The sequence below is a fragment of the Grus americana genome, chromosome 5, assembly GCF_028858705.1.
Source record: "Grus americana isolate bGruAme1 chromosome 5, bGruAme1.mat, whole genome shotgun sequence".
Classification (NCBI taxonomy): Eukaryota; Metazoa; Chordata; class Aves; order Gruiformes; family Gruidae; genus Grus; species Grus americana.
The window spans coordinates 19,578,868-19,605,697 of NC_072856.1; the positions used below are offsets into that span (position 1 = coordinate 19,578,868).

Sequence of the window (26,830 nt, forward strand, 5' to 3'; positions counted from 1 at the left end):
TTGGCAGTACTGCTGATGTAGACATGCTTAAACATGTTTTTCCATTCATCCACCACTCCCTCCCCTGTACTGATACAGCTGCTTGTGCAGCAGCTCATCAAACCAGATTAGGGAGCTGATCTGACTGAAAAATAACACAAAACCTCACTGTCATACATGAATATCCATTTTCAGGAACTTAATATGTTTAACTGTGTGAAAGTGGAATAGCAAAGTAGGTGAGAGGTCCTTAAACTCTACAGAGACTCTTTATGTTACTGTTCTGCAAAAGCATACTTCGTTTTACCTCCAAATTGCAGGAAAGGATAAGGTTTTGGAATTCCTGGGAGATTCTGTATCTGTTGCTTCAAGGTGGCTGTCCAGAGTTAATATTTGTGTAAACTGGCAGATTTAGAAATGCCATAATTTTTGTGTTTATTACATCACTAAAACCTTTGTCACCTGTAGTATGTTAACGTTTTGATAATGTCTAGACAAGTTTAAGAGAAAGGAACTTTTACCTCTTCTGAACAGAATTTATGTACCTCCTTCCTATGTCTCTCTAGGCCTGTGTCTACATCGTCAAGCCTAGCGACCTAGGGGAGAACAAACATAGGCAGTAGTGCGTACTCAAGTTAGAACAGGTGTTTTTTTGTTACACTCCTGCTGGAATATGCAGCATAGATGTATCCAGTTTAGCTTTCCTCTAGGTAAATCTGACATTTATGAAGATGATGTGCTAAGGGCTTTTGTACAGTCTATACAAACCCATCTGGAACCATGAATGAATTTTGAAATACTGTGCTGTGGGCTGCATCTTTCTTGTGTGGTGAAGCTACACATGCTTTATGCCATGTTAAAATCACAGGTTCTGTTATGGTAGTCACATCTTCATGCTTTTGCTGGCACTTTAAGTTACTTAAATCTGACTTGGAGCTGCTAATCTTTTTTACTTGAAAGGAAGAGGGAAGCATTCTTCATTTAATATACCCATTGTATTTGTAATAAATGTAGTTTCTGAGATGTAATACCTTTAGTCTAAGAAGGGATTTGATAAAAAGAATTCAAATCTTTTTCACTTGAATTTGCTTTGATTGGTCTGAGTATATGAAATACAGGATAATACATATCTTTTCTCACAATTTTTTTGCCTTTAAATATGAACAGAATTTCCAGCAACATTCCTATACTGTATTAGCATATTGAGTTTTAATGGCACAGGTATCCTGAAGGCTTTGAAGCAGATAATTAGTAGGCAGTAGAAGATGTTGGTATTTGTAAGACTAGAATACGCTTTTCCTTATCCTTGCGATAAATCCTGCTCTCCTCCCTGATGAGATAGGAATGGAATGAGCACAATATCCTGATACTGTATATATGACAGTTCTATTACTCTGTGTATTAAGTTTCTACTCTTTTTCCTAATGTAGCTTTTTACTAGGTAATTGCCTATTTAGGATTTTATCCATAAATGTTAAACAATCATTGAAACCTCTATTGCTTACTAGTCACTAAGTTTATAGTTCTTTCTGTAAGCAAATGGTGAATTTTGTCACAGTATTTTGTGCCAGTTCACAGTAAAAACATTGAGGATGGTATTGGAGGAGGCTAAGAATGAATGTGTACTATTTCTGACAAACTGTTTGATTTTTGCTAATTTGACAGACCTGGTCCAAATTCCCCTCTTCCCTGGGTGCGTGCCTGTGTTCAGGTACTGGATCCTGATTCAAACTGGAGGAATAAAATACTTCTAGGGCTGAATTTCTATGGCATGGACTATTCTGCTTTGGGAGCCTCTGGGGAGCCAATCCTTGGTAGCAGGTAAGACTTCTCTGGATAGTAAGTACTTTATATATATATGTAGTCACAAAACTCAGAGATTCACAGGTATTCTTGTTTAGAAATATGGATGTGTTAGTAACATAGGAATGGCAAAAGTTGTAAATCTGCACATAAAATAGTAGCTCAACAGTTAGACTGGTAACTTCTCTTCCCTGTACAGAAGTGCAGATATATGGCACAGTTATCCTATCAGATCATCTATGGAAAAGTGGTTTGTGTGATTCTCCCTCTTTCCTCTATCCATGTTTGTACATGCAGTTTGCCATCTTTGTGTTAAAATGTCCTGCAGTATTCTCTTATGCTCTGTATCATTTTGGGAGTTCATGCAGTTGACCTAAAGATTGTTTCTCTCAGCTCCTGAAGTTGTTTTACCTGTTACTTTGAAATTTGATACTGATTTCAAACAGTGATATGCCACCCAGTTTCTTTTGAGTAGAAAAAACTGCAATAAACTCACCTGGAGACAAAAATCTATAACAAGATAAAGGGAAGTATTCCAAAGCCAGTCGGAAATTTTGTATTGATTCTCAGAGGAAAATGGTTGGTTTAGTTTTGGGTAATAACCACCTATAATAACAGTGAGCTTTGGAGAAATACAGTCAGGGTACAGTACCTCAAGCCAGAAGAAGAAGCAAGAAAAAACAGTGTGAATTTGGCAGGAAAATCAAGTGTGTTCAGAAGTTAATTATTAATTTATAAAATAGAACCAAGCCAAGTGGAAACAAACCGAAAGCATGACAGGTGACTGTTCTCACTTTCACAGTTTACTAAGTTCATTGTATCAGGATATTTCAATGTAGTAACAGATTGCTTGTTAAGCATTGAAATATTATCCAAGGTCAATTGTACAAGGTAAGGGCCTGAATTTTTTGTGTCTGTGTCTTCAGTTATGCAAACACTTTGTCATCATTGTACTTGCCTCTGCTGTCTTCTTGCTTCACCTTGGCTGTTTGCAGGGGTATAATACTGTAGACACAGTTTTCTCCCAGTGCTGAATTGTGTCTGAATCTGGCTGAATAACAGAAAATGACTATGGGGTGGGCAAAATAAAGCCATAGCCTACGGTGAAAGGTATATAGTGAGTATATCAGAATGGCTTCTGTGAAGTTAGTTGTAGTGGTTAGGAAAAATACTAAATAGTCAAAGCATTATTGATTTACAAGCCTAATTATACAAGATCAGCTCAATTAATGAGCTTCACCGTAATATTGCACTATCTAGCAGAATAAAAAGGATCTTTTTTTCTGAACTGCAACTTCTGGAATGAGGTTTCCACTTGAAAACATACTGCACATTAGGATGGCATCTACTTTTACTTTTCATAGATTCTTCTGGACTATATTATAGTATTAATTCATGTTGCTCTTTAATTAATGGTAAAAATTTCCTAGCAAAGAGTCATGTATGGTTAATCTAACTTTTACTGAAGGAGGCTATGTTTACCTGTATTTAGGGCACTGGCACACAGTACAGGACAATATATTTTATACAGAGAATGGTCCTGTTAACATATTTTTCATTACAGACCATGATATTGTAATTTTTCAGATACCTACCAGAAGCAAGATTCTGGACAAAGTGTTTAAGAAACTTTGAATTTATACATAAACCACATTAATTTTCACTTCACTGCCTTACCAACCAAACATTGGTCAATGGTTAAGTTTATTGTTACAGAAATGTATTTTTGAGCATGCACAGTATTAATCTTTGCTGTATGTCATGCGTATTTATGTAATAGTGAAACAGGTTGAAGTTAAACCAGCTTCAAAATAGACCAAGCTTTTGACATTAAAAAAAAAAGGCAAACAAAACCCCAAAAACAACACCCCACTAGAAAAAGCAACAGGAAAAAAGTTACTAGTGTAAAATAAGCTTTCTGCCATTTAATTATTAACAGGCTGTTTGTAAGGAAGTCCTAATTTCTAGCAGCTGTGAGTCTTTGAAAACTATCGCTATCACATCCAAGTGAATACCACAATGGGCACAGCTTGTTCAGAGAAGGTCCTCCCCCCTCCCTCCAAAAAAGCTTTCTTCTTATTCCATTATTAATACTCTGGCTACATCAGGATTTTTCTTTCTGTGATAAGACACATGGCTAAGGCTGATCCTGTTTCTTCTCATTTTTGTATCTGGCTCACACTACGTAAAAAGGCTGCTCAGAAGCTGTGTCCAGTGTTGAAGTGGATGGCTTGATTATTTTTCTCACCTTGGCTCCTTAGTGAATTTGGGCTTCCTGTTTCTTGGTGACTATAACCCAGTGTTAGTCATGACCTGTAAAAAGTGTTGAAGGTTTGAGTCATGGCTCCTGTATGGCACCCTCCATATGTTGTAGTGATAGTGAGGTTAAGCTAAAGTACTGGTATTAAAATTAATTCAGAATCTAGTCAGTTAAGTGCAGTATGGTAGGTATCAACTTTTTTTGTTGTAGGTTTCAGGTTTTTGCATCTGAAATTTATTGCACGTACAGATTTCCAACATGCCAGTGCTCCTTGGCACACTGTAAGGTGCACGCTGTTGTCTTGAAGCATATTCATCAGAATCTGATCACGTTTAATAAGAGAGCTGGAGAATTGCAAGCTTCAGTGGCAAACTATATTCTGAAGTTGTTTGATGTAAATGTAGGCACTTAAATTGATTATTAGTATTGCTTATACATAGGATTACATACAGCATAAACCTTTGGTCTCATGTTTGTGTTTTCCTTTAGGATAGGAATTATGTGATGGAAAGAGGCTCTGACCATAGGTCGATTTCATTCACTGAATATTTTTTCAGTCCAGAAGTTCATAAAATAACTTTCAATAGAATTCCTATTTGCATAAAATATTATCTGGCAGTCTTGTTTAATTGCAGAATGTAATCTAAAGGTAGAAGTACTTGGTTACCATTTTGCTGAAAAGATATACAACCTTTCCAATATCCTTTTTCCTTCATACATGCCATAAAAACTAATATGTGTGTATGTACTTGTATATGTATGTATATCAGGATTAAATGAAATAAACAGAATTTGTCTTTCACAGCACGATGTAGTTTGTTATTACAGTAAGAACTACAGCTTATATTTACAGTAACAATGTGTTCATCTTGCAGCTCGGTCACAAGTATTATTTGTTAATACAAGTCAATCTCAAACATTATAGCACATTCTGGTGCTTTAATCAACCAAGTACTATTGTTGTTTAGCTGCAGCAAAGCTGCATTCCTATGTATATTTAGTTCTGACATAACTTGTATGAAATGCTAAGCCTGAAATAAAGGTGTTGTGCCTGTGATTCCCCATATCACCTCTGGTGCTTCTAGCAATGTTTTCTGCCCTCTGGCTGTCAAGAATCAGGTGTCTAAACTGTTAAGATGTAGTCATTAAAACCTACCACTGTATTAAAATCCTGTTAGAATATAACCATCTGGTGTTGCTGACTTGCTGCTCTAATGATGAGTTTGTTCCAGCACGTCCTCTATGGATACTGCAACATGACAGTTTTTCTTGGTCACCTCAAAAGTGTTTGTCTTTGGGTAAATAATTCTTCAGTATACCCTGAAGCTTAAGAAATTGTTTAGCCTTTCTGCAGAATCTTTAGCATTGAGTCCTTTTTGAGATCAGCAAGCCCCTTGATCTCACAAGCTTCTTACTTCTAATCTACTTTTTTCACCTTTGGCTATCTGCTCTTCAGAATCTCTCTTAATCATTGGGACATTATATTTCAGTTGCAGTAATACCCATTGTTTTCTTTTGCCTTCTCATGGGAGGTTGGACAGCAGTGCAGTAGTGTGTTCCATTCCATGCCATCTAAAATCTGTAACCTTTATAACCTGGGCCAAAAGGGAACTGGTAAACTTCATTGCTAGCTGTGAATTAAAAGCAATGTAAATCAAAGGCTATCAGGTGGTAATGGTGCTACTTACATTTAATAACTCAGCCTTCTTTACTGAGCACATCCCTGCTAAGTTTAATGTGTTAAAGACATTTTGTCTTTTTTTGTGTGGTGCTGAAAGAGGGAAGATACATCTCTGATGTTCCATGTGGCTGTATATAACTTTTGAATATATTCTGCACCCAAGCTGCTTTTGTTCCAAATGTAGCTGTTGAAAATAGATAAGTGAATAACTCCATTGTTGTGAGACAATACTGTGTGTGCTTACCTTTTATTTAAAGGAATCTGAATAGGGATTTTTATGTTAATTTTTAAACACTTAAAAAGATTGATATAATAAATTGCCAGTTGAAGCAAGGGAGAAACTAATTTGCCAATGCATTGTGCTATTCAGAGATAGAAACTAAGATGACTTGCAAGCTATGTGAGGATGTAGAATTCTACTGAGAATTTTATTGGCTGCCTGCCATTCTGTAAATAGCAGGTAATAAAACATGGTACTTAGAAACAGTTAAAGGTGAGCTTTTTCCCTGAATTGCCATGGCAGTCTTTATTAGCAGCAATTTAAGAAGATTTGGGCCAACTGTGACTCATGATTTTGTCTTACAGAAGATAGCAAAAAAAAACTTGTGCAAGGGGGGCTTTTACTCTTCAAGCTTTAAGGCTTTTGCAACATTTCTTTTCAGGCTGTAATTCTCTCAGGATTTCCACTATTTCCCTGCATACCAGGATTGTGTCTCCTGATGGCTCATCATTTATGTAACATTGGGGAGATACTAATATTTCAAGTAAACAGATGGACCAATTAGCTCTGTAGGATTGAAGATCCTCTTGATCTGTTGTCCACCTCTCCGTTTCATTGGAGAAACTGTTAAGCTCTTTCTTCTTAAATTGTACTGCTGGGTCAGATGGTAAAACCGTGGCAGTGATAGGAGGAAGTTAAAATTGGGCCTGAAACTGGAAAGAAGGTATTTCTATATTACAAATACCTAAATAATTCAGGAATGTTTTTATTCTATTAAATTTCCTCTGGGATATTCTGTTATGTGTGGCTTCATGGTATATCTGTCCCTCCTTTAGGAATGGAAAATGAGTGTGACCTGTTAGCTGAAAGTGAAAGACCATTTAATTCATATTAAGTAGATAGGATATCTTAAAAAGCAAAATTAACTTGGCCACGTTGTAAATATGACATTAAATGCGAAGCTGTTATAATTGATTTTTATATAAAATACATTTCTTATTTCATTTGAAATTAGGGAATGGTGGCTTGTGTTTACTAGGCAAACGATTGGTTCTGAAGTTCAATTGTGCAATGGCGTATAGACTATGGATGACTATATATCAGTGCATCTGTTTTAAAGAAGTGTAGTCAGTTGTGATGTACATTTTAAATGGCATATTGTTGTGAAATGTGCTCTTTGTCTCTCAGAATCTTTTTTAATAGTAAATTTGCTACAGGCAATATTTAGGTAGTCAAATGTTGACAAAGTAATAATGATATAGTTCTTTACTGTCTCGTGGTGCTCTAACCATGAGAAGATAGCACGATGAAATTGGGAAAAACACTTCTGTGGTTTAAAACAAAGGGAAGAGCCAGAAACCTTACCTTAAGGTAAATTTACTTAAGTTCATAGATTTGCATGTGGGTGTCTGCATCTACTGTAAAGTGAAAGAAACTCATTGCTTTGGAAATGTTATTTGGGCTTGTGAGAGCACCAGTGATGGACCTAAAACTACTTCTAGCCCTGACTGAATCTATTCAAATACACGGTGATTAACAAACACAGAACAGGTAACAACAATACGTGTGTATCCAGATTCCTCCGCTATCAATCCCATAGCTCCCATTGCCCCATCCTCTCTCATGCTCAGCGCTGAAAGGATATTGATTAATTTTTGCCTGGTGTTGCCCATCCCCCAAAACATACTCATTGTGTTGAGTTCAATTGCAAATCAATTGGAGATGAGTGTGAAAAGGGCCTCCTGAAAATGCTTAGTGTCTTTATATGAGTTAGCCTAGAGGTGACTAAGTGCACTGTGCTAACTTGTTGGATCAGATGCAATGTAGATTCCTCTGGGAAGCTTCTGATTCTGAAGGCTTGAAGTCCTCCTCTTTTTGAGCCAAAAGACAGCAGCCTGGATGAAGTTTATCAATCACCCTGGGACCTAGCCACCACTGACAGGGATGCATGGACTAAAGTGCTGGCTCCAGGCAGCTGGCTATTTCTCTCTTATTTCTAGCCTGGGAGAGTTTTTGGCCTTTTCCTGAGAAAAATACATCCTAGGGTTTTGGTTCATTTGTTCGTTTGTGGTTTGGTTTTGTTTTTCTTGTGTTCCCCAACCTACCCCCCCCACCCCCAACTTTTTTATGTCTAAATTACTTCCCCTATTGGTTTTGATTAGGTGGACCACTTTTTTATTGATTAGTGTGTCTGATGATTGAAAAATTGGGCTGCGTTGAAAAATAATGGAATATGTTTCTGAATACAGATACTGTAAGACAAGGCTTGTTTATCTTGCAACTTGAATACAGCCAGACTCTGATGGTCTATCCTCTTTACTGGAAAATTGACAGTAATGAGATCATTTGTATTTTGTTGAAGGAGGGGCATTGTTTGATGTATAGTGTATGCTTTTTTTAAACAGACAGACTTTTCTTTTAAGTCTTAAGAGACAACAGCTTGGAGTTTTTCTAATCTTAAAATGATTTTCCAGTCCTCATTCCCTAATTTTAACATTAGTCTGTTCAGTGAATGGAATTGCCATGATTGTTGGGGAAGCAGTCAGAATTAAAACTGAGAGATGACTTTTTTTATAGGCCTGCTGAAACTAATCTGAGTATCATCAGTATTGATTTAAAAGTTGGAATGGACTTTCTTGGTAATTCCAATATAATTTCGGTTGGTTGAATCTATAGGAAGACAATTATATACTCTTTCATTTCCTAAAGAGCACCACTTTCAAAGCTTTATTTAGCAAACTCTGAAACTTAGGGTAAATCCTGATTAAGCACAGTTGTGTGCTTTTTTTTTCCCCCCTCCTGATCTACTAAAGTAACTCCTTCATTACTTGGCTATGTGTATGCTGTCAAGCAGGCTGGCACAAAGTGATGCTGGGGACCCAGTGCCTACACAATGAGTCTTGGGGGCTTTTTTCTTTGGGATGTCTCTAGTCTGGTCCTATGGACTGAAACTCAGTAGCAGTTAGAGTGCCTCTTCTGCTGTTGTTTCATCCAAAAATAGGCAGCCATTTCATGTACTCTGAGACTGTTCCATGATGCAGACCAAAGTATGCTGTTAGTTTTTCTTGTAACAGCTCAATCTTGATATGAACTAGAAGTTTGATGTAGGCAGTATCATACAATCTAAATGCCTCCTTTCATTTTGACATGATGCTTTTAAACAAGATAATTAAAAAAAAGGTAAAGTTACAAAACTTTGATTACTCTTTGCGTAAGGCAGTAGAAAAAATTCTGTAAAAATATTTTAACATTTTCTCAAGGCTGTTTTTTGTGCACACTCATTTCAGAGGGCAAGAATAAATGTACGAAAAGGAGCAATCGCAGCAACAAAGTACGCAGAGTTATCTAATTCCTAATGGAAGGATGTGATAACTGAGTCAAGAGCAAGCAAGCACAGAAATACATAAGACTTAGGAATAGGCGTGAAGCCTTGAAGTAATACTTAAAGAAAATAGTAATGGAGCATATAGCTACAGTCTTTGAAGTAACAGAAGTGCAGGTATGTTCCACAACATTAACACTTTTGATTTGTGCAAACAGCATGTTTACACTTGGAGTTATGCAGCAGGTGATTGAATGAGTTTTCTGCTGATAACATTCAGTAGTAGTAAAAGGTCTGATAAGTTTTTTCTTTACATTTTTATGAGATATTTCAGTATATTATTACCACCAGGAAGTAAAGGGAGATGGGGTCCATCCCCCCAACCTCCCAAATTAGTTCACGCCTATTTTAGGAAAATGGATTTAGAAACATTGAGTAATAAATTTTAGCTGAAATAGTTTTTGGATTTTGTGCTCTAAAAATAGGAGAGTTGCATTTCATAATGTTACTGGAATGTAGTGTTGTTTATGGCTAAAATGGAAATCAAAGCAGACTCTGATACTTAATCTACTTTTAGAAAAAAATACATTATGAAAATTATGACAAATTAGTTATTTGGAAGCTGAATGAAATGTACAAGTTTATGCTCAAAATATATCTATATATCCTAAATAGTTATCTCTTTCTGACAGATTTATGTATGCGATTTCCAGCTTTAAGACAAATGTTGGTTTTGTTGCCTATTTTAGAAAGAAACTGTCTTTGAAAAAAACCTGAAAATCCCCCCATATACCACATCTTTGTAAACCTTTTGCAAATAGCTTCTGCCTTTTGTTATTTACTGGCCCTTAGGGTTGGGGAGGGGAAAGAAAATTCCTCTAGGAATGGTATTTCGTGTAAAGTTCAAGGTAGCTGTATTGCCAGGCTTAGAGCAGGTACGTGCACTTCCCTGTTTGTGGGTGAGGATATTGATTGGGCAAGAGGTTTAAAATGGAGTCTTTAAGTTCTGCAACTCAGTTGCTGTAGAATTGGGGATAGTCCTACTGCCAATCTCAAATTACGGGGTGGGGGTGTATATGGCATATATAGAATTCATATATATTCTATAGAATTATCTCCTACAATGGTTAAAACCCAGAGGAGGTCATCTTATCATTAGTGTTTCCTTCTATTTACCAAAATTTAGAGACATCAGTGTTTTACAAGATTAATTTTTCACAGTTTCAAGGAAAGCAAAATTTCCTGGAGTCCTGGACTTTGAATCCCAGTAACATATTTTCTTCAGGTGTTTCCAGCTGAGGAGGAGTAGTGGGTTAGAGGTCTGTGCTTAATATGCTGATCACTTGGAGCCATAGACCTGGAAAGGTAAAAGTCGATGAAGCTGTCACTTTTCATATTTTTGTACTGCTTTGAATTAGTTTTAATGGATTCAGATATAGTTACATTTCACTAGATTCTACATTTTATAGTAATGAGGCACTAGACAGTTTGAGAAAACTCAATATAAAAGTGGTATATATTTTAGTATTGACAGTGTGAGTGAAAAGTTATGATTGCTATAGGGAAGAACAATCTATAGATTTGGTCCTAGATTTTAGCATTTGAGGATTATGAGCATATGGAGACAAATCAATGAGACATGCTTCCTTAAGGAGACCTCTACGTACCAAACCTGGGAAAGTCGTACGATCATGGCAAACTGGCATTGCTGAGCCCTCATTACCTAGTCAATACATGATGAAAACATCATGGGGAGCGTAGTGTCTCTGCAGTTAACACTGAAATTTTGAGTTATAAATATGATGTGGGTGTCTCATATCACCTTGATTGCTGCTTACTTGTAAATTAAAAATCTAGTTTCTTCTGTGTTAGGATTGCTCTGTTTTTAACTTTTTGGTTTTTGACATTAAGTCTTAGCTGGGTCCAGCCATTCTGAAGTGTTTAGTTTACCCTGGGTTTGTTTCTGTATTTGAGTTTGCATATTGAAGGTTTCCTGAACAGTTCTCTTTTTGCTGATGTATGTATCCTTGGGAAAATGAATTAGAAGACAGGGGAATGGATAGAATAGTTAAAAATGAATGGTAAATTGTTTGTCATTGGTAAGTGCTCTTATGTTTGACCCTGGAAACCAATATTATAAGCATCAGTATGTATAAAGTGGATTTCACATTGCAAAGGTTTAAATCTTAAGTGTCAGTGTAAACCTTACTTGACTATGCCAATTATAAGATTTTTAGAACTATGAGCTGATAAGGGCAGCAGACACAGTGCTTCCATATAAAAGCATAGACACATATAGCAGTATCCATGTGATAATTTTTCTGATTTAGAAATAATTATATGCAAGAATGTTTTAGCTGTTCTTTTTATTCTTCCACGCAAACGTAATCATGAAAGAAAACTGATCAGTCTGGTGATGGAAACTGTCAACCAAAACCAGCTTTGTCTTAAGAAAATCAATTAAAATTTGTCAGGAGAAACTAAGGTGATTGATAAGGGTAAAGTGAATTTAGTCTCTCCCCAGATAAAAAAAAAAAGCACCTCCTACCACTGGTGGTAATATGTCAAGCTTAAAGAATCCCATCAATAAATTTCAATCAGGTCTGAAAACCTCTCAAAAAATGAAGAATTTTCTTGCTGCTCGTTATCCCTAGACTCTTCCTTGAGGAAATCCATAAAGGGAAATCTTAGAGCATAAGATATACCTGGAACCCTATAGTTGACTGGTAGCATTTATTTAGCTACTGTATTAAGAATAATTGAAAATCTGTGGATTTTTAAAGCAAAAATCTAATATTGAATAATGAACTTGCCTAAAATAAAACACTGATAATTTGCAAAGAAACCATTTGCCATTAGTCTTTTGTGAAATGGTCATTATCAAGCTGTGTAATAAAGGATTGGTTGCATGCTTTACTATGTACAATAAGGTGTTCCAGGATAAGTAATATTTTGTTAGAATCTGTTTTATAATACCGTGAGAAAGAGATGTATAAGTAGGAGTATGTTAGGAACGTAAACTTAGTCTTCAAGATTTAAGCAGTAGGGAGTCTGTAGCAATAGGTGAAACAATTTTTTCTGAAGGACTTTTCAGTCATCTTATACTTTAATAGGAAAAGAAGTGATCTTTTAGCTGCAGTAAGGAAAAGTACATGTCTTCAAAAATAGTCATTTTAGAGCATGGAAAAAAATTGTTTTCTAGAGCTGACATGGAACCATTTGTTTCAAATTATATTAATGTGCATATTTTGACATGTTCTGTTCAGAATTACATTCTAAATAATTTCAATTCACTTTTTCAAGGTTCACTATAGTTAGTAGAATTCCCTTCTTAGCAATGGACACAAGATCACCCTCTCTGCTACATGTTGACAGCTTCTCATTTGAAATTAGTGTTTCTGTTCACATGAGTCTGATGGGAAGTTATCATTGGAGTTTTAACACTGTTATTTCTGCACATTCTGTGTAGAAAAGCCACAGAAGCAGTCTAGTGTAATTCACTCTGATACCTATAGAAGGCTTAAAATTTTAAGAATGGGTTATTTCCAAAATTTGTATTTTTTTTTTCTACCTTCTTAGTATCCTGTATTCCAAAATGTGCTTGCAGACCAGTCAAGTAGTATTAGATAATCCAGGTCATATTATCTACTTTGCTTTTTATATTTTGACCACTTTTCCTACTCTTTCTTGATTTCGGACGTTTATTTATCTGCTGTTTAAATGTCTCTGTTCCTCCTTGCGTGAGTTTGGAAGTATCTGCAATTAAAATATTTTGGCAGCTTTAATTTCTTTGGTATGTGAATTTCAGTAATAGGATGTTTCTTGAGCTGAAATTTTTTAAAAAGCTGATGATCTATACACTAAAAATGTTTGTACACAGTATAATAAATTTATTTTCAGAGCTTACTTTAACATTAAATTTTCAGCTTGAAACGTTTGTTATTAGGAATGAGAAACACATTTTAACATTTATCTATTTTAGCACATTTTACACATAACGCCTGCTGCTCACATAATCCACATCCATTGAAAAACTACTCATTCATGAAAATGAGTCCTCAGATGGCACAAAATCAGACATAAAGGCAAGAAGAGTAATGGGAGAGAGATGGCTTTCGAAATTAACCTTCCCTCATTTATATAAATGCATAATGTGAAAAATGCTGGTATATTTATTTATTCAGTACTATTATGTCAATTTTAAAGCTGATTTTATTTTCCACAGTTTAATTGTATTCTCTGGTAGCCAGTAATAGATAAGTTGAACTAGCAATATTTATAGAAATAAGGGGGGGGGGAAACTCCTTGCAGAAACATGTCTGAGTCATATTTAAAAAAAAAAGTAGGTTGACTGTTTCTGCACAAGTGTGCTGGGCCTTGAAGAAAGAAATAAAAACCATAACATTGTGGCATAAGTGATGAAATTATATACTTATTTACTGAAAAGTGCTCAAGTTCTGATTTTAACTTGTTTATAAAGCTGCTCATTTCAGTAAGTGGAGCAATGATTCTCAGGATGTAATCTCTTTCATAGCTGTTAAGTTTAGAGCTTAAGTTTAAGTTTAGAGCATCTTGCCATTTAATACAATTATCTTATTAAGGATGCATAAAACACAAGTAGTTTTAGTATTAAGATATTAAGCGTAACGTACATCATGCATGACCATGTTATAATGCCGTAGTGCAATGGCACAAAATGTCCTCAGTGTCCCTTGTTCGTTCTTTTAGTGCTTTGCCATTTTAATCATTGTAATGTACTGACTACTTTTCTGTAGCCATGTTTCCAAATTTAATAGAATAATAAAGCAATCATTGATCAATGGAATCTTTATCTGGAATTATTGTTCCACTACTTTTAAAGAATGGCTTCAAATAGTTTGTCCTGAAGTAGCCATCTAATTTAAGGGATGCATTTGTGACCTTTGACCAGAACTTTTGAATCCCATCACCTAAAGCTATGCTTTTAACTAGATGACCTGCACCTCCATTGAACAGTTTCTATTTATGTTTAAATGCAACTTCAGTTATTCTAAGTTGAAGCTGTCCTTTAAACAACCTGATGTGACATAGGACTTCAGCATGTTTTTTTGCTGGGACTGTCAGACTGAGGGTCATGTCTTTCACTACTGACAACATGGTATCTGAGGAAACCAGAGCTGCGTAAATCTTTTCATTTCCTTTGTGTTTTTGCTAAATCTATACTTCCAGTCAATATGCCTGATAACTGTGCTATGTCAGAGGGGAACAAAGTCCCTCATCTCCTCCAAAGCCAACTGTAATATAAGGCTAGAGCTGTTGTGGAGTTTGGAAAGCAAATGATAGCAAAGCTTATTCAAAACATTCAGACATCTGTGGAGACCCTTGTTCTTTTGGCTACCAAGATAAAAATTCAAGGTTATGTTTCTGAAGTGAAAGGAAAGGAATATGATGGTGAAAAGGCAGAATTTTTAATAGAACTAAAGCTGCTCTTTTTCATTTACTTTCTCAGTTCTGCTCTTGACTTCACTGTGAAAGCAGTTTATTTAACCTCTTCCCCTTTATTTGAACTATCAGAAAAACAAACGTGTATGTATTTTAGTTCTAGGAATATTGCTGGTAAGAGATCTGTATTAGAACTTTGGCAAATATTGAGATTTTTAGAATAGATGAAACAGCTTGGAATTAATTTCAATATACAGTTTGTGCTTTTGGAGCGATTCTGTATGTAAAATTGAAAAGATGCCACTTAGCATAGAAAGACAGACTGTGGTACATTCAGAGCAATGGTGAATTAATAAAAATAATGCAAAATTCAAGAATGGTAGGCAGTAATGGTATAATAAATTTTTGGGTGTCAGCTAGACACCTTAACTGGGCTATGCTGATGTTTCGTTTTAGATTTTTGTGAGGTGTTAGAAGGAACATCTGATTTTTTTCACTGAAAGCCAAGATGTGTTTTGCCTTACCCAATAGTAGCTTTTCATATTTTCCAGTTTCTTGAATTACTTTAATCATAGGCATTTAATCAGTTATTTAATGAGTCCTGGGCATTATCTCTTGTTATTCTTGATTCGTCTGATTTCTCTTGAAGGCTCTTCCTATCACCCTCACTTACTTCCTTATATCTTGTACCTTTAGACTCTGGCTTGTTTGTCTTAGTTTATTGCTAAATATAATCTTAATGAATGGAGTTGCTTTGCCTTTTCTCTTCAGACAATTTGTCTGGAGGATAGATTTTTGACAGGGAGAAAAAAAGGCAAATGTGGAGTCTATTAAACAAGCAAAACCTCCACCAGGATTGCTGTAAAGTTTGGGGGGGGAAAAAATCACTCTCATAAAAAAAAATAAACGGACCTTTTGCTTCCTAAACATGTTTCATACTAATAGTGGTTCAGGTAAATAATTTTTATCAAGTAAGTGACAGTGCAATAATCATCTCATGAAATGAGCCAGAGAACTCAGCCTTACTCCAGTCCTTCAGTGGGTAACAATTCTGCCCTCTGTTCCTTTCTGTTTCTGGTTGCCAGAGCTACTGGGAGAGAATAAATAAAGGGAAGTCAGAATATTCTGCCTTATTTGATAGCCTGCAGAAGGGTAGCTTTTTTGACCAATTTTTACAGCCTTTAAAAGAACAAAATATGTTTTCTTTGATAAATGAGTTGCTTTATTGTGGGGGTTTTTTTGGCCTTTAAGAATAATCCTGGAATATTGTGCAACAATGGATCTTGGTTTGGATTTTAAAAACGTGTTTGAAAATGTTGACTTTTGATACTTTCTATTTCTTCACATTATTAACTGACAGCATTTTCCTCCATTATAACTAAACAAGGAAGGTCATTTTATAGTGTCCTATTTGTAGCAGAAGGAGGTTTTCTCAAAACTATATGTTCAAGGATAATCTGGGGTTGTTACAGTATTTTCACCTACTTTGAAATGACTTCGAGGAGATTTCAAGTTATTTGTCTTTTTTTTTTCTTTTTTCCTATGTTAGTGTACAGAGTAAAAGTTTTGAATGTTGTCCATTCAAGAAAGAATAATTGTCAGCAAAGGATATATGATACTGTCTTGTAGCAGTACTGGAGGCCCATTGTAATGGGTTTTTTCTATGCTGGAAACAAATAACAGTCCAATAACATTACCAGTGTTGTAAATCTAGTTGTTCTTGCCATATTATTCTACTTAGACTAGTTATTTGATGTGCGATTTTTCAGCTATTTATTAAAAATCTTTAATACTTCTGCTACATATTTTTAATTTATATATTCACCTTATGGCAAGTTCACCATACCCATGCATGATCTCTTATTCTACACCGTGCTAAAGCATACTTTTAAAAAGTGTTTCTGTTTAGAATTCCAAGTTCTACATATCTTATAAACTTTAACACATTAAAATAAAAAGTTCTCAAATAAGAATGCTTCAAGCTGGTATTGAGTGTGTTGATTTCAGGGCAGCTTAAACCTTCTCCCAGTGCTGCAGCACAAAAAAGGAACGTTCCTGGTGCCAGAGTTGGAATTTACCTAACCCAAATAAGGAACCAGAGTTCCCAAAGAAAGTGAATTAGATTAATATCTGAAATTCAACTCAAGATCTGTTGAGGGGGGCAGGAGAGCATGTTAATCTTAAAAGAAATTGGAAACATAAATCAAATATTTGAAGTATTACAGGACTTTTGATCACCTTGACCTGCTTGTATAAAAAAAGAGCTTTATTTTAGGCAAGAACAAACTTAAAAGGAAGCAAAGCAGAGAGGGATGAGGGAGGGATGCTTCTCAGTCACAGTTGTGTAGTGGAAATGCAGCAACATTTGAAAAGCAGTAGGACTGGATGAATAACTTGCATAAAATGTATTTATTTATTTACCCATGTTATGGCACTGATAAATTGCAGAATTGTGCTTCCAATTGTTAGGAAATGTAACGTGTATAAAAACAAATTCCAAGTAGTCATTAGAGTAGTCTGCAAAAAAAATGGCTGTTTTGAGGAGAGGGCTAAAGTAAATTATGTATTGAGATGCCAAGGAGTGATTTTTGAACTAGCAATGAAAACTAATATCTCTTTATGAACTGCTTGAAGTTTCACTGAGTTCTGTTTGCTTTTGGGGTGCTTATGCATGTTTCATATACATGTTCATATAGTGTTAAAATACATGGTTTGGTTTTTGTTTGATAAATTTCATATCTTGAATATTCTACGCTGTCATCCAGATTATTACTATTTTTCTTAATTTCTTAAGAAAATAAGTTTTATACTCCTGTTGTCTCTGGTCAGCTTGTCCATGCAGTTGTTCTCTGCAGTGCCTTTTGGGTATATGAACTACTTTAAACCAAATTTGGCAAACACTGAGGTTCTCAGATATGAAAAGTTTTCTGAATATAGGTGACTTAGCAGAGCTGTAAATTATAAGTTATGGCTGTATAGAGATTAAGCCTCCCTACCATACGCAGGTTGCCAGAGAATCAGTATAAAGCTCAACTTGGAAAAGTTTACACTGGATTAAGTAGAGGGAAATCCAGCTAGAGATAGAAAATCAGATTTCATGAGTTGTGCTATGCATGGAATTGCTTGCTGTAACTGCACACCTTAATGGTTTGGGGGGGAGAAAAGTTGTAGGAAACTTCACTGTTTTCAGTACTTAGGATCTCCTTCTGTCTGCTGTGAACTGTGTACTTGGTTGTGCTAGAGTAGGTTATGTCTGTGCATTTCTCACTGTGATTCTTTGGAAGTGGATTGCACAGAATATTACAACAGCTTTTTGATGGGTAGACTTGGCTGATGGGATGCTTTCTGCTTGACCCTACATAAATTTGTGAAAAAGAACCTTATTTGCTCTACACTGACATGAGAATCAAAAAGATGATTAAAGTGTATTTGCTGTCAATTTGCACAGCAAGCAATATTCTGCAGGAAACAAGGTATGTAAACTTTTATTTTCTTAATGCTATTTAAACAGACAGGAATGATACCCAAATCTGCAAGCCTGTCTAAATGGTAACTGGTGTCAGTAATCATATTTAAGATGACCTCAGAAACCTCCTTTATAAGCTGCTGTAACAGATAGACTTCATCTTTCAATGGCTATCTCTAAGTTATTGTGTCTCCTGAGGAAGAGAGTCCTTATATGTTGCTTCTGTCAGCTCTTCCTGATATACAGGAAGTTGTCGAATTAGTTTATCCACATGAAAGTTTCAACAGTGAATAAAAGCAATTCTGCTCAACACAAGCCAAGTTATTTTACAAAGCTGTTTTTGAATTACAAAGGTTGTTGTTAATGTACTATTACTCTCACATTTGGGATCTAGGTCTTTAGAAATGTCTTATTTAACAGATACAGATGTAATATTAGGTAGATATCTAATAATCAGTGTATTTCAGAGGAAATATTTTAAATTTATGCCTGTCTTTTTGTTTTTCTCTTGTGTTGGTAGTGCTGGTCTTATTTCATTTTGCTCTCAACAAGCACTAAGTCTTGATTTTCTCCTTATAGTCGTTCATCTTTAAATACCACCAAAAACTTAAAAAAATAATTTCTAGAAGATTTTTTGCCAGACTTCTATCATATACTATTTGCATTGCAGCAGCATGTAGGAAACCCAGATGTGGACTTCATAAGCACCGTATAAGTAAAAAATGCACTGTCTCACCCTTAGTGATTTCGGTCCTGTACAGATGCTTCATTAGCCCCAAGTAATATTTCAATTTTTTTTCGTGGTTTTTCACACAAGGTCACTATCTTATATGACTACAAACTGTTACTGGATTTTACATGCCTTAAGGAAAGGATTTGGAAAAAGTAGAGGTTTTTTGGAAACAAAAAATAGGAAAAGGAAGACTAAAAAAGGTATTCTCATTACATTCAGATGCCAGGTAGATGAATGGAGTTGTCAGTGAAGAATAGTACTTAGCCAGATTACATAATTCCTATTTATCAAAGATACTATTCTCAGAGAACTAAGGCAATTGGTGTAGTAGGTAGTTTGCTGGGAAACAGGTAAAAAGTGGTAATTCTGTTTGTCTCAGGCTATGGTATTTACCCTTCTTTTTTTTTTTTCCATCTTCCTTTCAAAGCTGTTTGACAGATGCTAAGGTTAATGAATTTTAATTTTAATTTGGCCTTTTTCTTGAGTTGCTGACAGTTCCTTCTACACCATGGGGACCTTTCTTTTCTAACTCCATGTTTCAGTAAGAAGTGGAGCATCTGATGGAAACTTCTTCATAAATAAGTGAACTCAACTGGAACACAGCCAAATACTACCAGAACCAGCTCTCTGAATCCCAGTCTTGTGTTTTATCATGGTATGAGAGATTAGATTCATTAACCTCTCATTAGAAACATGTCAATGCTAAAATCCCACAGTATGCTAGATTCAGCCTATTAGAAATCCCAAAAGGCCAGTTAATGGAAAAGAATTAATGTTTCTTATTCCAGAAGTTAATGGTAGATTCCTCATTTGGCTCTGTTCCATTTAATTGATATAGAAACTTCAGGTGCTTTTTCCTTTAGAATTAGCAGAATTTTTATTAATCCGCACAGTACTGTTTGATTAAAAACAGCTTTTATCATGGTGGAAATACAAGCACTTGCAGTATAAAAACATTTATTTCATTATTACATTTTCTACATATGTGTATAGAGAGTATTGCATGTATAGAATATGGTATATTTTTTACCTATAAATATAGTAACACTTGCAAGAGTTATCTCTGTACCAGTGATATCTTAACTTAGAACTTGCTGTTCATAGAAGGCTATTCAATCCTATTTGCACAGATCCAAATGCATCCAGATATTAAAGCACCATGTTTAACTCCAGGTAGAGCTCAGAATACAAGGTGAAATGAAACATCTTTTGCATTGCCTTTTGACCTAAGGAGCTTTCTCCTCTAATGAGAATAAGCACTGCAGAATAATTTGAGTATTCTGCATCAGTCATATTACATAGCTTCTGCTCAATCTTGATGCGAATGCCAGTTAAAATCCGTAAAACAAGTAGCAAATGACTCTTTACTAGCAATGCATTTTTTCCTGTGTATTCATCTGCTACTGTGAGCAAAAAAAGAAATTTCCATTTTGTGTGGTTATTATAAGAAGCATGAAATAATGCTTTCGAATCACTTAATGTCATTGCTTGAAATGGAAAACAGTATTTTCAAAGACATTGCACTTTGTTATGCAGAGCTACGCTAATCAGCCACCATTATTAGGACATTTGGCTGCTATTTCAAAGTAGGTAAGACTCGAACACAGGGTCATTAGTAGGAAAATGAGAAAGAGATAGACTGGTGGAACCATGCTGTGTCCTGCCTGAGACACAAACAGGAACAGCCACTGGAAAAAACCACAAGATCAAGAGGATCCTGTATCCTTCTCCCGCCAGGCAGAAAGCAGTAACTTAAAGGAAAGGAGTGAATGGAGGCAAATCCATGCTTGAGTTGGCAGGTCATCCCCCTCCTTGCCCACCTCGCCTTCCCAGGTGCGTCTATACAATAGATATGAGGCTGTGGATGTGGAAGGTCAGTCAATGGATGGTGTGGACGATGGTCCATCTACACCACAGGTGTTACCAAGATCAGAAAGGACTACTCTTCATGTTACAGCCACTTCCCCGAGGAAGAAAAGATGGGTTATAGTGGTAGGTGACTCCCTTCTGAGGGGAACAGAGGGTCCAATATGCTGGACACACCTCCTGTTAAGTCTGCCGCCTCCCTGGGGCCCAGGTTAATGACATCACTAGGCATCACCTGCTATGGCCCTTGGACTATTACCCATTATTGCTTTTCCATGTGGGTGGTGATCAAGCTGCAACACATAGTCCAAGGGCAATCAAAAGAGACTTCAGGGCCTTGGAACGCTTGGTAAGTTCCTGCAGCACAGGAAATTTTTTCCTCTATCCTTCCAGTTGTGGGCAGCAATATTGGAAGAAACAGATGGACCCAGTCTATAAATACATGCCTCTGTGGCTGGTGTCACCACCACAGTTTTGGGTTTTTCGATGATGGGGTGGTCTGCATGGCACCAGACCTGCTGATGTCAGATGAGATTCACCTTTCTTAAAGGGGGAAGAGGGCTGATTGACAGAGCTTGAAACCAGACTTGAAGGAGGAGAGGGACAAGCCGTGGGACAGCACACCATGGTTAGAGGGATGGCGTGCTAGTGAGGGCCCTCAGCCTGTTGCTCTGGGACCTGCTGGGTACACTGGACCACACTTGAAGTCTTACAGAGAGGAGCCAGAGGCTCCTGAGGTAATATGAGCCAACAGGGAAGTACTGGTGAAATACCTTAAAGGAATTAAGGTGTGTTCCACTGAAAAGGTGACACAGCCAACAGCTGAGCTGAAGTGCCTTGCACCAACGCATGCAGCATGGGCCGCAAACAGGAGGAGTTGGAAGCCACTGTGCTGGTAGAAAGCTGCAACCTAGTTGCCATTACTGAAACTTGGTGGGACAAAACCTGTGACTGGAGCGTGGCTATCAATGGCTGCAAGCTGTTCAGAAGGAACCAGGTGAGGAAGGAGGGGTGGAGGGGTTGCCCTCTACATCAAGAAATGGATAGATTGTGAAAAGCTGTTCTGAAGAATAGCCATGAGATGGCTGAAAGCTTATGGGTAAGAATTAGAGACCAAGGCAACAAAGGGAACCTTGTGGTTGGTGTTTACTACAGGCCACCTGATCAAAAGGACCCTATCTATGAGGCCTTCTTACTCCAGCTACACGAGGCATCGTACTCACAGGCTCTCATCCTGCTGGGGGAGTTCAGCCACCCCGACATCTGCTGGAAAAGTAGCATGGTGAGCTGTAGGCAATCCAGAAGACTCCTGGAGTGCATTGAGGTTAACTTCTTAAGCCAGGTAATAGACAGCCCTACCAGAGGGGATGCATTACTGGACCTGATGTTCACCAATGCAAGTGAGCTAATTGGTGATGTCAAGATTGGAGGCAGCTTGGGCTGCAGTGGCCATGCACTGGTGGAGTTGGCAGTCCTGAGGGATATGGGTCAGGCAAAGAGTAAAGCCAGGACCCTGAATTTTAGGAAAGCAAAACTCCAGCTGTTCAAGGAGTTAGTCAATAGGTCCCCCTGGGAAGCCACCCTCAGGAACAAGGGAGCAGAACAGAGCTGGCAGATCTTTAAGGACACTTTCAAAAAGCAAAAGAGCTCTCGATCCCCACGTGTAAGAAATCAGGAAAGGACAGCAAGAGACCAACATGGATGAGTCAAGATCTGCTGGTCAAAGTAAAGGGCAAGAAGGAAATGCACAGGCAGTGGAAGCAGGGACAGGTATCCTGGGAAGAGTATAGGGATGCTGCCCGGTTGCGTAGGGATGGGGTCAGGAAGGCCAAGGCGCAACTGGACCTGAATTTGGCAAGGAATGCAAGGAGTGGGAGGAACAGCTTCTATAGGTATGCCAGCGGGAAAAGGAAGGTCAAAGACAGACATGGACCTGTTGGAGCAGGTCGAGAGGAGGGCCACAGAGATGGTCAGAGGGATGGAACAGCTCTCCTATGAGGACAGGCTGAGAGTTGGGGTTGTACAGCCTGGAGAAGAGAAGGCTCTGGGAAACCTTACTGTGGCCTTTCAATACTTAAAGGGGCCTCATAAGAAAGATGGGGACAGGCTTTTTAGTAGGGCCTGTAGCAATAGGACAAGGAGTAATGGTTTTAAACTAAAAGAAGGTAGATTCAGACTAGATGTAAGGCAGAAATGTTTTACAATGAGGATGGTGAAGCAGTGGAAGAGGTTGCCCAGAGAGGTGGTAGATGCCCCATCCCTGGAAACATTCAAGGTCAAATTGGATGGAGGTCTGAGCAGCCTGATCTAGTTGAAGATGTCCCTCATGGGACATGGCTCATGGCGCTTTTAAAGGTCCCTTCCAACCTGAACTATTCTGTGATTCTATGAAATGACTTAAATATGTTTAAAAGTCAGTAGGGGCTGATAGCGTTTTGCTGGACCAAAGTATTAACATGCACATGGCATTTGTTAGTACACACATGTCTTAGTCTGTGCAAACTCAGCTGTTTTGTGAAACATGCTGCTATGCATATCCTATGTAGATCATTAAATGAAAATTTAATTTTCATAGCTATCTCAGGAATCTAGGATCTAAATGTACTTTGTATCCCAGCTTTGATTCAGAGATTACTACTACTACTAAGAACAGACTTAACTGGTTTCTTATTTCCTGTATTAACAAAAAGAGAAAAAAAACAAATCAATTCTGTAGATTCACTTTACTTTCTGTTGTTACTGGGATTAATCCTACAACACTTTAGAGAATACCCGCCACCCACTTTAGGCAGGATATGGTAAGGTTATATTTGACTGGTGATGTAGCCTTTTCACATCCTCTGCATAACAAAAAGACAAATGAAGTGGCATCCCAGGATGTTTCGTTTCCACTGAAGTTACTAAACAACCTTAAATACCATTTTGTGTTTTCTGTTAAACTTTCACTACTGCAGAGGAGCAGAGAGCAAAGAGTATATCATACTGGAAGTATACGGTTTTCAAAGTCCAGACTAAGCTATGAAGAGCAGTATTCTTAAAAATACCCATGTGAAACTTGTCTGATAAGTTATTTATAAAATGTTGAGGCAAACTTGAATTTGTATGTATTGGCTTATATCACTTTTGAAGCCTATTTTATGAAATAAGCGAACAGATTTCTGTGGTGCCAAGTTTAGGTGTATTTTGTATTTGGGGATGGGATTTTTCAGAATCATTAAGAAATAAGAAACACCAAAACCCTGATAAGAATCAAATCCATAATTTTTCAGTCAGTGAGGGCCTCCTGTCTTAGTTGCAAAGTGAAGCGAAATTTTTAGTTTCAAAACATGCACAGATCATTGGGGGGTTTGGCTTCTTTGAAGTAACTGGTATATAGTTATCATAGAATCATTTAGGTTAGAAAAGACCGTTAAGATCATTGAGCCTAACTGTAAACTTAACACTGCCAAGTCCACCACTAACCATGTCCCTAAGCACCACATCTTCATGATTGATGCATTTAATTAGCTGTTAGGTATAGAGGTAGACATGTATGTTTTTACTCAGATTCTATAACTTGTTAATTTAAAACATGAATGAGATGACAGAACAATCTTTTAAAAGCACTGAAGTGTTTCTTTGCCTGTAGCAAGCTCATCAGACTGCCCTAGAGATTTCAGCATTACTCACCAGGATTTCACCTTGCCAAGAAGTATTTCTGACATTTGTAGTTAACATCTGTTAGAAGTTTAATTTTTTATCTTTGAAAGAGGGCAAAGACATGTCGGACAATGTAGACTTTCAAAGTTTTGACTAGGGTGATTAAACATCACTGGTTTGTAATTTCTTTCACTCCCACCTTTTGATACATGGATGTATTTTTGATTGTCCATGAGTGCACTGTCTTTTTCCCTGGTTTTCTAGGGAAACGTGACATCTTCGCCATAAAGTCATGTGCCAAGACAGCCTTTTCTTTTTGTGTTCGCTTTTACATAAAGAGCTCTCTATGACTCTTTCAGTGTGTCATGTTCATCAGATCTGTAAATACTGTTAGGAGAATCAGGTGTCATTGGGAGTGGCATGTTTTGTATGCTGGTAATGCTTAACTTCCCTGTGATGGTCAGCTCTGAGACAGGTGAGAGTCTTGGCGTGTCTTCTTGAGGTTATGGAGTGGATGGGAGCAAACTGACAGGCCCTGAATGTAGAAGAGAATGAAGTAAAGACAGCAAAAGGGGACAATATGAGATTATGTCACCACTTTAGTATCCATTAATAGAGTGTATGGAATGCTGTTTACCAAGTATCAGTACAACTGATGGCATGCTTGGCACTTGCAAGTGCGTTGCATCATTCTATTTCATTAAGTCTTTTGGCCACTGGTGCCTGGTCACAGAGGAGGTGTTGGTCTCCTCCTGGATGCCAGTCTTGTGATTGTGTGTGTTTTAGTCATGTCAGAACAAGACCGCTACAGTCTGCTCTGAAGTTTTACTTTCAGTTACTGGAACAATGTAGAATGTGTATTTCGGTGAGATTACTGAGTAGGGTGTGTTTTTGGAAGGGCAAGACTGAATCAACCATCTCAATGGGAAAACATAAGAGTAGTGGATTTATGGAAGTGTTTTCCACAGTAATTAAATGTATTGGCATCACCAGAAAAATAGGTTTTTAAAATACAAAAGTATAGCCACCATGACTTCTGTAAGTGTAAACAGTGACCTTTTGCCTGTTGGACTGTTTGAAAGAGGTATGTTACAGGTAATAATTTCATTTATGTTTGGATTTATTATTTTTTTCTTTTTCTAAAAAGCATCTGATAAATTGCCTCAAAAGATCAATAATAAAACATAATGGTAGAGAAGTTAAACTGTCCTTGTTATGTATGATGGTAGTCATTGAGGTAATAAGAACAAAATGATGAATGTATGGAATAAGAAGTTAGCAGCAGCGTGATTTCTTTAAAATACTTTTTCAAAAAATCCTTGAGTGATTCCAGAGTCACACTTGGAGAAGAAATGTTTTAAATATATATCTGCCAGTTACACACTGTTGTCAGTATAATTTTAGGTTTCTGTTGTCAATGTAAATTAATATTTTATTTTGAAGAGGGGGATGTTAGAATATTAGAAGTTTGGGCTGTGTTTAGAGTTAAGATATTGGAGAAGCTTTCTTCAAAGAAAATGCAGGGCAGGAATTCAGTTTGTTTTACAGATTTTGTCAAGCAGCACAGGGTTGATTTCTGCTACAGGAAGTTGCACCTGTCTCAACAAAGCAAAGTATGAAAATACATCTCAGTTTCCTTGGTTGTTGAGACGTGTTTGGCTTCTGTTGTGCACAACCTAGAGAATTCTTTATTCAATAGTCTGGGGTTTGTTATGGGGGTTTTTTTTGGTAGGTTTGTTTTGGTTTGTTTTTTCAATGGTAACTTTACTATTATTCTTTACAAAAAGCCAAGAAACTTTTTCTTAGAATATTAAACTGAAGAGCAGCTGTTCAGTAGAATAGCTATAAAGGAACAGCTCTTTTCTGTCTGCTGGTGGTTCTTAGTTGTTTGTATGCTTTTCAGTATGTGGAATTGCTGAGCTGCACGATTTGAAAGTCACCTGTGAGATGTACCTTTGTATGCCCGAGTGGAACTACTATAAGATTTCTGATGAGTTTTAATTAAAAAGATTTTTGCTTTCTCTGGTGCTAAATACCAGAGGTAATGTATCTTGCTTAAAAATAATAACATATAAAAATCATACTTGTGTACACTGTAATAATACTTGTCCACTTTTATTACAAATAGAAACTTTGGTTCATTTTGTAACTTTCTAGTAAATGCACTTTACCAGGAGCTTCTATTGGACCTGAAAAGCAAAGCTGCTTTCCACTCCGAGTATCTTGTGGCATCATGTGGCAGTGTTTTTTTCCCAGGGTTGACATGACTATGTATATTATTCTGAATGTGTACATTTGCAAAGTTGTGTTGCCATTTCACAGTGATATTTTGTAAAGCTTCTTGAGATTTGATGTTGAATGACAGTATCACTAATGGTTTTAAGGATTTTAAGTCTCAAAAATCTTTAAACACCTGCTGGGGCTCTACTGTATTTTTGTC

At 36.9% G+C, this 26,830-nt stretch overlaps 1 protein-coding gene across 3 annotated transcripts in view; it reads left to right on the forward strand.

Moving 5' to 3' along the window:
* Positions 1-26,830, forward strand: part of CHID1 (chitinase domain containing 1) — a 128,098-nt gene that overhangs the window by 46,528 nt on the left and 54,740 nt on the right. For all 3 annotated transcript variants that reach the window (XM_054825771.1, XM_054825770.1, XM_054825772.1), the window contains one exon: positions 1,645-1,800. In XM_054825771.1, the coding sequence (XP_054681746.1) occupies positions 1,645-1,800 (156 nt within the window). The remainder of the gene's footprint in view (positions 1-1,644; positions 1,801-26,830) is intronic.